The sequence below is a fragment of the Nelusetta ayraudi genome, unplaced genomic scaffold, assembly GCF_046127955.1.
Source record: "Nelusetta ayraudi isolate G7.1 ecotype Tasmania unplaced genomic scaffold, CSIRO-AGI_Nayr_v1 ptg000026l, whole genome shotgun sequence".
Taxonomy (NCBI): Eukaryota; Metazoa; Chordata; class Actinopteri; order Tetraodontiformes; family Monacanthidae; genus Nelusetta; species Nelusetta ayraudi.
The window spans coordinates 12,378,410-12,393,002 of NW_027466076.1; the positions used below are offsets into that span (position 1 = coordinate 12,378,410).

General features: G+C 47.2%; 1 protein-coding gene across 1 annotated transcript in view; it reads right to left on the reverse strand.

The window, feature by feature from the left end:
* tsc1b (TSC complex subunit 1b) overlaps positions 1-14,593 on the reverse strand; it is a 33,239-nt gene that overhangs the window by 12,683 nt on the left and 5,963 nt on the right. The window contains exons 4-14 of the mRNA XM_076029876.1: positions 13,842-13,994; positions 12,450-12,594; positions 12,176-12,330; positions 12,006-12,079; positions 11,092-11,270; positions 6,900-7,018; positions 4,918-5,083; positions 4,707-4,828; positions 3,976-4,069; positions 3,094-3,201; positions 1,425-2,058 (exon numbers count right to left, since the gene is read on the reverse strand). Of these exons, the coding sequence (XP_075885991.1) occupies positions 1,425-2,058; positions 3,094-3,201; positions 3,976-4,069; positions 4,707-4,828; positions 4,918-5,083; positions 6,900-7,018; positions 11,092-11,270; positions 12,006-12,079; positions 12,176-12,330; positions 12,450-12,594; positions 13,842-13,994 (1,949 nt within the window). The remainder of the gene's footprint in view (positions 1-1,424; positions 2,059-3,093; positions 3,202-3,975; positions 4,070-4,706; positions 4,829-4,917; positions 5,084-6,899; positions 7,019-11,091; positions 11,271-12,005; positions 12,080-12,175; positions 12,331-12,449; positions 12,595-13,841; positions 13,995-14,593) is intronic.

Consider the following 14,593-nt stretch of genomic DNA (forward strand, 5'->3'; position numbering starts at 1 on the left):
GAAGCAAAGCAAGCCAACCACTGTGGAAGCCAGTGACATTAGAAGACCAACTCAAAGCGCCACCTGCTGGAGGCTGAGCAAAGAGGAGCGGCTGAGATTTGATGCCCTGGGGGAAAAAAAAAAAAAAAAAAACCCTGTCGCATCGGCCACGCAGAGCTAGCAACACGCACGAGCCGACTGAATATCTACATCAAACGCGTCCCTCAGAAACAGCGAGCGAGTACCCGGTTTGCACCGCAATTTCAGGAGCTGGATCTGGCGCCAGCAGTCTAAATATTTGTCTTCTCAAAAATAGGGCAAGGCGACACAAAGGGAAGCTGCAGGGAGGTTGACACTCCACAGACGTACCCGTCTCGGTTACATTTTCACCTGCAGTAATCGGGGGTGAGGGGGGTGTCTAATACGTTTTGTAACTGCTCTCCAACACACACACACACACACACACACACACACACACACACACACACACACACACACACACACACACACACACACACACACACACACACACACACACACACACACACACACACACACACACACACACACACGAAGCTCAAATAAGCGCCGTTGCATTGTTCCATCCTTCGCCGTCTTCTGTTTACACGCGGGCAGAAAAAGGGGGCGGCGGCCTCCTTTAACAATGTCGCGCCTGCTCCCTGCTGGGGTGTTTTCTTTTCGGCGGCGATCAGCTGGAGGCAACCCCAAGAACTCGCCTCAGTGAGAGTATATATATATATACACATATACATATACATATACACATATACATACATATATATATATATATATATATATACATATATATACATATATATACATACATACATTACAGCAGGGGTCCCCAAACTACGGCCCGCTGCGTGTCTCTCTGTCCGGCCCGCGTGAAGGCAGTCATTTTCGAGGCACTACGCCTGACAGTGCCCTAAATACGAACCACGCTGTCAAGCGACCTCGGAAGGTTAAAAGTGTAATATTTTGAGACCCTGAGGAAGAAACAACTCCATCCAGTGGTTACACTTCAGATTGCAGTGTCTTTCACTCTCCCTCCCCCTCCTTCTCAGCTTGCCAGGGAACTACAGTGGCCTGTGCACCCAAACACGGATACCGACATCCACCTTCGTTGTTATTGTTTGTTTTTTTGAAGACGCCAAACGTTTACCCTAATTCAGAAACACTTTACCCAGATAAAAATCATAGATCAAGCCTAATATTACACACTGAACCTTTAAATACCGGCTTCCTTAAACAAGTTTACACACTGGACCTTTAAATACACAAGGCAGCTGCTCAAACTGGAATAAATCATTTTCATTTTTTAGGACTCCGAGCGACAAATCGTCTGATTGTACACACAATAAATGCCACAAGCGGGTCAAACGCCATCTGGGAAGGCCGAGGACGGTGGGAAACGGCACAGCTACCTCTTGAGCACTTTGTCGTGGGCATCGCTCCCCTGCTGGACGAGGCGATCCAGCACCTCCAGCGGCGACGCCGACGCCACGCCCTCCTCCTCCTCGCCGTTCTCCAGCCCTTCCTCCCACTGCGGCAGCCCCTCCGCCGCTGCTGCCGCCTTCTGCGCCGCCTCCAACGTCCGCTGGCCCACGAAGAGCGAGGCGGCCCGCGGCAGCGCCAGGTCGAAGAAGGATTCGTAGGGCACCGGCGCCGGCGGCGTCTTGCCGCAGGGGCTCGGCGAGAACGCGGTGAACTTGAGCGCGTCGTCCTCCGGCGCCGAGGGGCTGCGGTGCGGGTGGTGGTCGATGGGCGTGAAGCAGGACTGGAAGGACCAGGACTGGTCGAGGAGGCCGGTGGCCGAGGCCCTGCTGTCTCTCCCTCCCCCCGCAGCGCTCGCAGCGCTCTCGGCCTTGTCCGACGTGGCCGCGGTGTCCTGGGCGACGCCCCCGGGCTGGGAGGTGGTGGTGGAGGAGTGTGTCTTGCCCTGGGTCTGGCAGCCGGTCAGGGTCTCGGTGGTGCGGTAGAAGGGAGAGTCGATCCCCCTCAGGCCCGACGGCCCCTGCTTGTCCTCGGTGATCTTCAGGAGCTCCTCCGTGATGGCAGCTGCAGCGGGAACAACACAGGAATTTTTTTTCAAGATTCAAGAACTTTATTTGTCACATGCTCATAGGATGTGCAGTGAAATGGAAAACATGGAAATGGAAAACAAATGATATTAACAGTACGTAAGTAGCGACATTAATCCATTTTTTCAGTGTTTTAAGAGTGACTTCAATGAAGAGCTCAACAACGAGGGGCTTCAAAGCGATATTTTGTCCTCACGCTTTTGTTCATTTTCAATAGAAATGAAAGCACGTTCTCTACATATCCCATTATATGCTTTTGCTTCTCCTATGAGGTGGGTCACCAAAACACTCCATCATTATGACTGCCTTCACGCGGGCCGGACGGAGATACGCAGCGGGCCGGATGTGGCCCGCGGGCTGTAGTTTGGGGACCCTTGGTCTAGAACAACACTGTATACAACCATTTTTTATAAACACAAAAGGAGCAGACAAATCACAAAGGCGCTCATTAGGAAAGATATGTGGAATGTCTGAACAATTGTAATACCTGCTATTCCCTAGGAAAACAATTAAGGAAATACTGAAGCATTCCTAAACACAGTTGGTTCCCCAAGGAGGGCACCTCTGCCGCTAAGCAGCTAGCTTTAGCGGCAGAGCGCGTACCGTTTGGCAGCCGCTTTCATCTAAAGTAAGTTCACAACGCCCGTTTATATTTAGCGCGAGTGGCTCGGGTGGGATTTCAGCCAACAACAACAACAGAGACAGCTGAAGACAAAGGGGAAGTAAACAGGGTTGTTAGCGTAATGGATCTTTCGTCAAAGTCCACGAGGCTCAGGCTATTTCAAAAATAACAAGAGCCAATTCAAGTAAAGTTGATATAGATTTAAAACTTTTGGTCCATAAAGTGAATTTTCCATTAACTTTCATATGTCACACATGGGGGAGTTTAAAAAGTCCATAACAAAGTGAGCTTAGATGGAACTGCAATGGCTTGCTTCACATTTGCTTTTATTAAAAAAAAAACAAAACCAAAAAAAAAGTCCTGGTCCCAAGATGAGGATGAAATGCTCACCTTCTTCTCTTTCCTTCTCCGTCACGAGCTGAAGGTCCAGCTCCTGTTTCTTCATGAAGACAGACAGCTCCGTCAAAGTCATGGAGACGTTCTCATCGGCACCTGCATCTGGTTGAAAGGAAATATGAAAAGGAAAGGTCTTGATCATTCAGAATCAGCGATGTCAAATGACACGTAGGGTCAATTAATACTGGGAAAATATGCGATGGAATAAATGAGTTTAAATGGTGATGACTTTGATGACATTTGAAAAAAGTAACGAAAAAAAAACTGAAAGTGCCAAATACATTGTCACGATAAGTGGGGACATATAGTGAATATCGAATACTATATAATACCGAGTTGAATATGATCATATTACAGTGACGATAACCTTTCAATGTAATGTGCCACCAAAAATAAACAAATAAAAAAAACTTTACAAAAAAAATGAGGGTCATTTTTGTAGTGTTTTGTCTACATCTGAATCACAGCAGTTCTGATCACGGGAGGAGAAAAAAACAGATGAATGACAACTGAAAACTGGGAGCGTTGCCCAGCCCTCCGTGCTGGAATTTCTATGGTTTCTCCCGAGTCTCCAAAGAAACAAAATGAGTTAGAACCTCGACTCCAAGAGCTAATGACGTTAGCACTGTTTAAAGCAGTGGTCTCCAAACTGTTTTAGCAATGGGTAACATGACGGAACTGCATCGTGTCGGCAGGCCACGGTGTGTTGACGGGGGGGGGGGGGGGAAGCGCGCTATCGCTGTGGCGCTACGCTAACGTGTCGGCAAAGTTACATGGCGGGGGGGCGGAGGGGGAAATTATGACTGCCTTCACGCAGGCCGGACAGAGACACGCAGCGGGCCGTAGTTTGGGGACCCCTGGTTTAAAGCAACTCACCTCTGTTTGAAGCCATCTCTCCGCTCTTCTCCGCGTCTTTGACCTGTTCCTGTCTCACCAGCAGCGCCTTGCCGCCTTCGCCTTGCCGGCGATCCTGCAAATTCAATTTGACAGCGTGAACATTTTGGTTTTTTATGACATTCATGCGGTACAAATCTGGAATTGCATTTGAGTGCTTGGATGTTCAAAAAAAATTCTGCGAGGGCTGCAAATTACAGCCCACTATACAGTTGTGGGGAAAAACTAAATCCCAATTATTTCTATTACATTTTCGCCAGATCACTTTTTTCAGTGCGTTTCAAAAGGTGCAGCTGCACCAGGGGCACAAAAACAAATTGAATTTACGGTGTTCTTTATCTCGTAAACTTGTACTCTGGATGTGATGCAAGGGACGCCATGTTGCTGAAACATCGCAGTTTTGATCTGGACGGAACCATGCATGTGCAGCAAGTGGAGCAGAAACTGCTCTCTTTGAGACTTGGGACTAATTCTCACTGCAATACATCACAAATGCAAATGCGGTGTCCGCCGTGGTAATCTTCCGTTGTGAAGATCACTTACTGACCCAAACATCACAACTGTACCTTTTTTCACCGTTGGCTCCCTAACAGAGTGGAACCCATTGTTCAATCAACATTTTGCTCCACTGAAAACAATTGTGAAGAAGAAAAGACCACGTGATGCATGATTTAATCTGTTTAATGAGATATTTTTCAGAGGGCAGATCATACCTTTCTAGAAGGACTAGACTGTATAGTGTTGGCTGGTAAGGAGACGATAGGGAAGTCATCTGTCAGGGTTGGGGGTGGGGAGGAGGTGGCCGGAGTGCTGGAGGCAGGCGTCCCTTTCCCTCCTGCTCAAAGAAAGAGCCCGACTCAAAGTTAGGATCCCATCCGTTCGGGACGCATTCTGAAAAGCCCCCCAGTCTTGTTGCTCACTGACCTGATGTGCAATGGAAGCGGCCGGAAACGTGCGAGGCACTCTGGGACAGCTCGGAGTTGGGCGACATGCCCCGGGAGGAGGGAGGCGTGGCCATGCCACACAAAGAGGTGGGGCTCCACAGGGAGTCCTTGCCCCCGCAGGAAGAGTTGAGTTCACAGGCGGAGCTCTGAGAACAAGCGGTGACATCATTGAAACGCTGATTTCACAGTTTTATACCCCTCCCCCCGCCCTGCAACCTGGACGACCGTGAGGTGCAGACGACCACTCTCAACAACAACTTCGGGGCAACAGACTTGTTACTGCTTACAAATGATCAGCCTGCTATCTACCGTTAACAATAGTGAACAATAACACATCGTGCTCGTGGATCAACCGTGAATTGCGTGCAGAGTGAAAATTAAAACAACAAAAACAACATGCAAGCATCACGTTTTGCTTTTTATCTATTTTCCTTTGGCTCGGCGGACTGGGACATTGAGGCACAAAACCAAAATGACAAAAATGTTAGCAAACTTTCACTAGCACGACTCCCAGGCAACCTTAACATGGTGCATTTATAAGGCTTTACGTTCTAAAGTAGGTCGAAGTAGAATTTTAACTTCGTCGTTTATCCACATGTCTTTTCATGAGTGATTAAGAATGATTACCGTAATTTCCGGACTATAAGCCGCTACTTTTTACCCATGCTTTGAACCCTGCGGCTTATACAACGGTGCGGCTAATCTATGTTTTTTTTTACAGCTAACGGCCACTAGGGGACCTTCTCAACCTATGGATTGTTGGGTGGGCTCGGGAAAGGGTGAGACGGGCAGTTCTTGCGAACAATGAAAGCAAAAGTGGAAGCAAATACAGAACGAGAGCAAGACAGTTTGCGCAAAGGAAGTTTTCATGCACAAACTCTCATTATGGAAAACAAACCAAGAATTGCATATGATGCAGCTTTCTAAGTTAAAGGCAGTCGATCTGGCTCGATCGCTCGCGCTCTCGTCTGTATGTTCTCTTGTCTTTGTGAGGTCCTTCCTGTGCGTCGCTGCCTCGAGTCCGACTCCGTACCAATTAACCGAGGTGACCAGCGGGACCCCGCAAACAGGATCCGCGGTGCGAGTCCAGAGTCGCAGGCTCGCAGCCGCCGAACCGATCCGCTCCGCGGACCCGTTCCTGACGAAACACCTGCGGCTTATAGTCCAGTGCGGCTTGTATATGGACACATTGGTTTTTCCCCCTAAATTTAGCTGGTGCGGCTTATATTCAGGTGCGCTTTATAGTCCGGAAATTACGGTAGTGTCTTCATATAGATGTGTATCAATAATAATAAACAACTAAAGGCTGTGAAAACATGTTATTTCAGGAGAATGCAGCTATCTGATAGCCATGAGGTAGCTCTCAGGTTTCAAAAAGGTTGGCGAATCCTGATCTAGCATTTGCGTGTCAAGATTTTAATATTTAGACTTCAGTCATTGGCAGTTGACTTTCACGTTACAGAGGCAACTAAAGACACTCGCCAACATTTGGTTGCGTTTGCGTAAAAGTTAAGATTTATTTTTAGATTACTGACAACATAATATATCCACACTCCTACACAAACACTGAGTAAGAGGACTGGTATTTAATCAAAGATGATGACATGGGCCATCCAAGATGCCCCTGACCTCAAAAATGTTTTTTTGGTAAAAGTGATTTGTGGAATCTAATAAAAGAACTCAAAGGTTTTATTTTCAATGCCAGCAACCTAAGCAACACAAACTGGAACTGAAAATCACTCAAACATCACGTTTTTCAGGGTGTTGTGTTCAGTCACGGCTTACAAGGAGCTGGCAGAAAAAAAGTCCATTGTGTACATTCAGATCTCACAGGTGAGCTACTAGAGTTCAAACAGTCTCTGTCCCAGGATGAGTGAACGGGAACTTACTGATCTCGTTTTTGAGGCCACTGACTAATGTTGGCTTGCTCGACAGTTTCAGACGTATCAAGGACGATCTTACCTGCCGTCTGGTGGTCTGTGGGCTGCGGTGGGAGGACTGCGTCCCGGACAGAGGGGGTAAAGAGAGCGGAGGGGGCAGTGGCTGCCGTGGAGTGGAGAACGGAGTCGAAGAGGAGCTTCCTGTTGTAGGGAGGACAAATAGCCTGATAAATTTTTTGTATGGAACCACCCTACAACGCAACATCGCCGGTGGGTTGTTGGCTGGCTACTTAAACCAGCTGGAAAACATATACACAATAGAAGCACACGGAAAACGCTGCAAAATGTAAAACCTTTCTGGTGGTTGTACAAAGGTTCTAGATAGTTATTATATTGGTCATTTATTCTGAAAAAAAACAAAAAACGTCCATCACAAGGATTCGACAAAATGACATACTACTTCTATTTGAAGGGCCAGAGCTAGCAAATGTTTAATATTAACAATATTGTTTCCATCTTTGTCGCATTAATGAATTAATAGGCCTAGTCCAGTAATAGCTTATCACGTCAACTTTGCATTGGTGCAGAAATTAAAAAAAAAATCTACTCAAAATAACAAAAAGTATAATGTATTATGAATTAACTCTATTCAAATACAGATGAAAATGTAATTTTTTTAAAAATCTAAATTTAAAATTGTCAATCAAGGACTTCCGGGTTGGCAACGTCTCGGGAGTAGACGTGCGCTCCGGTCAATGCCAAACTTTTTAAACTATCCAGCCCTCTAAATTTTACTCTTGGTTTTGTTTTTCGTGTGCTTCTGTCACTCGTGTACGAGTGGCGATGTAGTAGCCATGGAGTTCGACACGTCATTTGATCTCCTCGACTCAAAACTTGACCAGACATGGCTCACAGTTGAAGACCGCGGCCAATGACTCTCTTCCCTTGAACTTGCCTCAGACAACCTCAGTCAGTGGGTTGTGGATCTGGAGGGCGTCCTGCACGGCTCTTAGTGCAGACAATGCCGAGCTAAAGCCTTAAAAGTTATGTTGGTGGTTGGTGCCTAAACCCTGCTGTCCCCACCAGGAATCGACGTGGTGCATCGCTCTCTCGCATCCAGGCCGGCCCCGCATTAGCGGCCGAGGGCCGGCCTGGATCTGGTGTCGGTGTAATTCTTCGCTTACGCCGACACCAGATGAAAGACCTGCTCATCGGAGGAGCACCGAGGAGAGGAAGGCTGGAGTATCGTGGCCAAGCAATCCAGGTCGTCGAGGACACAGCCCCACCCTATGGTCCCCACTGGGTGGTGCCGCCAAGTTTTTGATGCTTTGCATTCCCTTTTGCACCCAGGAGGGACGTCAGGGGATGGGCCGCCACCTGCATGGTCTGTCAGCACGCCAAGGTGCACAGGCACACTAAAGCCTCTTCTCGACTACAATTATGACGTTGTCGATATGTTTTTTTTGAACGCGGGACGTTGCGCAATCGATCGGTATTTAGTCCCTTCTCTACGGACCAAAACCAGCGGGGTGTCACCCCCGGCGTCTGGTCCATTTTGTGCGCGAGCCATGAGCGAAAAAAAGCCAGAGGACAATGAACAATTATCGAGCGCTGATGGAACGTGATCGAACCCCTTTGCATCAGTACTTGATACACTCAGCGACTGGCACGATATTATGACTTAGCGCACATTAACACTCAACGTCATCCCGTGCGGCAGGTAAAAAATGTGGTGATGTCTCGGGTGGCCCAATTTCATCGCAAGCAGATAGGTGCAGTGCCGATCGGAGCCGATTATTACCCGTGTCCCTTGCCGGGTTGTTTGACCCGTTATGGCTCGGTGAGCGTGCTCCACTGCCACCAAATGCTGAGTAGTAGCGGGACTTCACAACGTCTTTTGGCCAGTGGAGCAGGGGCTTAAGGCACCGTTGGAACTGTTCCACATTCCAGATATATACGAGTTGACCACGTTAATGTGGACCTGGTGGGCCCGCTTCCCCCTCTCCCATTGATTTACTCACCTCCTTACCATGGTGGACAGGACCACCAGGTGGCTGGAGGTTGTGCCCCTGTCATCCACCATATATACGGCAGTGGTGGCTCGGGCGTTTGTCTCGGCTTGGGTGGCCCGGTTTGGTACACTTCCGGACCCAACCTCTGACATGGCCGCCCAGTTCACTTCTGAACTGTGGTCGGTGGTAGCTGGGAACCTGGGGGTGAAGCTCAATAGGACCACAGCGTACCAGGCTGCGTAGGACCATGCTAATCGACTGTGCAAACAGTTTCACCACTCCATGAAGGCTGCTCTCCGGGCCACACTCACAGACGGTAACTGGATAGACCGTCTACCATGGGTCTTGTTCTGCAGTCTTCAGTAGCGGAATGTATTCAGAGGTTAGTCCATATTGTTTAATGTGCAAGTCTGCCGAGGCTTCCCTTATTCATATGTTCTGGCTCTGCCCTCGTCATAATAAATATTGGAAGAAGCTTTTCGCACACTACCGCAAGTGTTAGAGGTTGAATTGAAACCAAACCCATTGATGGTTCTTTTTGGGGTTCAGGGAAGGGAGGACATATCTATCTAAAGAAAGGTGTTGAATCTTACGATTTTTCCTCCCTCCTTGCACGATGAGCAATTTTGCTAAGTTCGAAAGAATGCTTTCCCCCAAACTAGGGATGCAAATTATCGATGAAGGCCGGGTTAACACCGGCCGCGTAAGCGCTGCGTAAAGCGCCGCTCCTGCGAAAATCTGCTGCAGCTGCTAACTCCCGTACAGACGACTCCCTCTACTTCTCCGCTTCAAAGATAGAAATTTTGCATCGCCCGTCTTGCCTTCACAACAAATCATCTCTACTCTTCTCTCACTCTTTCCCCGTATGTTTACCACACCCAAAACCCCCGCCCCGTAGCCAGCCCACTCCGTTGTTCGCCCGCGTGTTTGTGAGCGAGAGAGGGAGATTTTGTGTGTGTGTGTGTGTGTGCACGCGTGTGTGCACGCGTGCGCGTGCACATGCTCGTTTCATCTCTCTCGCACTCTGATACAAAATACCCACAAACACAACATTCACAAATATGATTGAATTTGTCATTTGCGGTATTTTATTTTGAAATGTCTATTTTGAAAATGAATTTTCTCGTTTTTTTGTTCAAGCGACTTCCAGCCTAATGGACACGGATCGCTTGCGGCTCGCTGTTGTTTAAAAGTAACTTGTTCTAGGTATATTATGACCGACAGTATCTACAGGTGAATTGCTCTGTCCTGCCATTACACTGTTATAACGATTTAAACTACTTAAGTCACAGTTGCATAACCTGCCCAATGTAAACATTAATAAAACTCACAGTAGCCAATCGCATAAAAGGCTTCGTGTTGTCCCCGTGTGATGTTCAGTGACGCATGCAAAAATTGCACTTTATATTCCTCAATTAATGTTTTATTGTACCAGTTGGTATATGTTACAGATACTGGTTTGCAGGTAGTTTAACAACATAAATTCTAATACATTGAAATAATTGGACCCTTTTAACTGTTGTGCTCTTATACACTGTTGCGTGTAAAATGTCTTTTTTATCCTTCTTCTTCTTCAGTTATTTAGTTATTTAGTGCAGATTCTGGATGTCATATTACAGTAGCAGTGGCGAGGGGTGGGGTTGACAGAAGAGAGATGGCAGTTTTTGATTTGTTTTGAGTTGCCTGTATTACCATGTGTTCTACTTGTACTATTCCCCTTTGGATCTCAAAAAAAAAAATCTTCAATAAAACTATTTGGATTAAAAATAATTTCAATGAACGTTGAAAATGTGACTTGATAGAATGTGAACGAAAGTAATCACATTTTTGCAGAACTTTAGTGCAACTTTGAGATTCTTAGCCATGACATATTTGTAGCAATGAGACTTCAGAAACTAATGTATTGCATTGTAACTTTGCTGACACGTTAGCGTAGTGCGACAACGATAGTGCGCTCCCTCTCCTGTTCCCCCACTCAACAAAGACGGTAGCGATATGTCCAACCAGCCCCCCCCCCGTCAACGAAAAAAAATGCCGGGATGTTAGCACAGTGTAGTTGTGGTGCAGTAAATGCACTCTAATTGTTAATCAGGATACAACAGTATTTCCGTTTGAACGGATTCTACCAAACTGTGATTAAAATCAGTTGCCGTTTGGACTTTTGCAAGTATTTTGACGTAAAAAAAAAAAAATTAAAGACCTCCTGCGTGCGGATGGCGGTCAAAGCAGTTCGAGATTAGCGCGTGTGTTAGCGTCTCTCACCATAGCTGCTCTGGAGGTCGCCGAAGGGGCTCGAAGTGCATTCTTGTGGTCGCAAGTGGACCTGCGGGTAGAAGGTCTCAGGCATGGTGGTGTAGCCCTCCTCGCAGGAAGCTTCTTTAGGGTCCAGGGACACTTTGGCACACTCGATGACAATGTCGTGGATCTCATACTTTTTCCACCTACCACAAAAAGCACAACAGACTGAGTAGGGCTGCACAATTAATCGAATTCTAATCACGATCACGATATTGGCTGCCACGATTACATTAAGCTGATCGTCTGCGATATTAAGGTTTAAAAAGCCGGCTACCGTACATGTCAAATCAAGCACTTTCAGTCATCCGACCACCAGGGGGCGAACGCAAGGTTAAGACTTCATGAAGCTGCCGAAATAGCAAGCGAGCAAATCCTGCAGCAGCGGCAGGAAGTGCCGCAACATAAGCGGCAGCCTCAAATGAAAGAGAGAGAGGGAGAGACAGAGAGAGAGAGAGAGAGAGAGCGAAAGAGAGGGGGGGAAGAGAGAGAGAGGGGGTGGGTGAGAGAGAGAGAGAAAGTGAGAGGGAGAGGGGGGGAGGGAGAGGGAGAGAGAGGGAGAGAGGGGGAGAGTGAGAGAGAGAGAGAGAGAGAGAGAGAGAGCTGCGATGTCGGGAGCAGACAGTACAGCAGCATCTGGAGGTGAGGACCTAAGTGCAGACATGGGCAAACCATGGCCCGCGTGAAGCCAGTCATAACCCCCCCCCACGGACGTTAGAGCAATTTCCAACCAGCATTAATCGTGATTAATAATCGTGATTTTAATATTGACTAAAAATAATCGTGATTACCATTTTGGCCATAATCGTGCAGCCCTAAGACTGAGACAAGAGAAAAGTAGAAAATATTGCCCTGCTACGCCGGGGCCCACCGACACTAACCTGGTGGGGTCCAGCTCGTGGTCCTTGGTTCCAGTCACCAGCTCTGGGTGAATGCGCACATGTTCCAACATTGGCTTAACGAGAGAGAGCGTGACACAAAAACATAAAGATATTAGTCAACATTTTAGTGTGAAAATCTGTCCTGAAGACCTCGGAAGGCATCTCCTTACTTTTACCACTTCCTCAAAGGTTTCCATGTTTTCCTTCATGCTGTAGTGCGAACGCAGGTAGGACACAAAGTTGCACGGGTACATGCCATAGAGACGGTGGAAGAGCGAGTAGACGCTGGCGTGCAGGTGGATGAGGTAAACCTCCGAAACATGCCCTGAGTTTGGAGGAGGGGGGAAAAAAAGACCAAAGACACAGATTAGGGACACAGATATAAAGGTAAATTTTATATATTTATCCCTAGAAATAATAAAAAACAGTTTCTTTCACTCCTACCTGGATTCCTTAGGTTCCATGACGCCAGGCGTCCAAAGATGTCAAAATACTCCCATAGGTGTTGCTTCCCCGCTTGAGGGATCATGGGTAGCAGAGTGATCAGGACCAGCACTCCCGTTATCAGCACCACAACATCGGTGTCCGTCTGAAAAAAATGCAGAAAGCGTTCATTCATGGCGAACTCGGAAAGACTACCGTAATTTCCGGACTATAAGCCGCTACTTTTTACCCATGCTTTGAACCCTGCGCCTTATACAACGGTGCGGCTAATCAGCTACAGCTAACGGCCACTAGGGGACCTTCTCAACCTATGGATTGTTGGGTGGGCTCGGGAAAGAGTGAGACGGGCGGTTCGTGCGAACAACGAAAGCAAAAGTGGAAGCAAATACAGAACGAGAGCAAGACAGTTTGCGCAAAGGAAGTTTTCATGCACAAACCCTCATTATGGAAAACAAACCAAGAATTGCATATGATGCAGCTTTTAAGTTAAAGGCAGTCGATCTGGCTCGATCGCTCGCGCTCTCGTCTGTATGTTCTCTTGTTTTTATGCGCTCTGTCTTTGTGAACTCCGGTGCGTCGCTGCTTCCAGTTCTGGTCCGACTCCGTACCAATTAACCGAGGTGACCAGCGGGACCCCGCAAACAGGATCCGCGGTGCGAGTCCAGAGTCGCAAGCTCGCAGCCGCCGAACCGATCCGCTCCGCGGACCCGTTTCCTGACAAAACACCTGCGGCTCATAGTCCAGTGCGCCTTGTATATGGAGACATTGGTTTTTTTCCCCCTAAATTTAGCTGCTGCAGCTTATATTCAGGTGCGCTTTATAGTCCGGAAATTACGGTAATTGAAATAAACCAGGTGTTTCTTTTCTGTTATTTTGTCATTAAAAAAAAAACAAAAAAACAAAAAACGTGACTTTGCAAAACAAATATTTGATTTTGAACAGACTTTATGTGTGTCAGTTTGACCATCTGAGCTGTTCCACTCCATCAATGGGAATAGTTACGTCTGTGTGCCAAAGCTTCGGAGGCGCTCGTTTTTAGAGTTTGTCTAGAGATTTCCGTCGAGAACGCAGTGGCAGATTTTATTGGCACGCGTGGCTAAAAGGGGGATGACGCAGCAGATGTTTGGAAGAGCCCGCGCTGCAAATCTCACGTCTCTCCCAATTTCATTCCATCAATTTTTTCTTTCGCAAAAACAAGCAGAGCTTCTCCGTGCCCGCTTGCCAGAGCTAACTGATGACATACCAAACACAAACTGCCGCTGGCATGTGTTAAATCAGTGGTCCCAAAACTATGGCCCGCGGGCCACATCTGGCCCACTACGTGTCTCTGTCCGGCCCGCGTGAAGGCAGTCGTAACCCCCCGCCCCCCAGAGTTGTGACCGCCGTCGTTACCTTCAGGCATTTGAGCAGTGAGAGCAGCAGAGGGTAGCGGGCGATCTTGTGGATCCAAGACGGCTGCTTGCGGATGACATGGCCGAGCAGGGTGAGGGCGGGCAGCCGGCAGGCGTGCTTGGCCATGCAGTCGTTCATCTTGTCCAGAAGGTGCTGCGGGTTACGAGAAGAAGAGCGGCGTTGTGATTGCCGTTTTGAAACTTCACACAACACGGTGTATATTTATTTAGGTAGGGTTTATTATTGAGGTGTGCGTTTGCTGCGATACATCAAGCATACATTACATGCACGGCGCTAGATCTGAATTTGTGGGCATTAAAGGTCCAGCGAGTAATATTTGGCTCAATTTAAGATTTTTACATTGGCAAAAGCTTAATATATTGCCTATAAATACATTAATAAATGTGTATAACTGCAGTACAATAACAGTAAGTTGGTTTTCCTACCCATAGAACGCTTCTCATACATACACGTATATATATATATATATATATATATATATGTATACATACATATATATACGTGTATGTATGTGTGTGTATGTATATTATATATATATATAAAATCACACACACATACTTATATATACATATATGTATGTATGTATGCACACACACACACACACACACACACACACACACACACACACACACACACACACACACACACACACACACACACACAGTATAGACATATATGTATACACACATACTGTACATACACATATGTATGTTTTGTTTGCTTTCATCAAT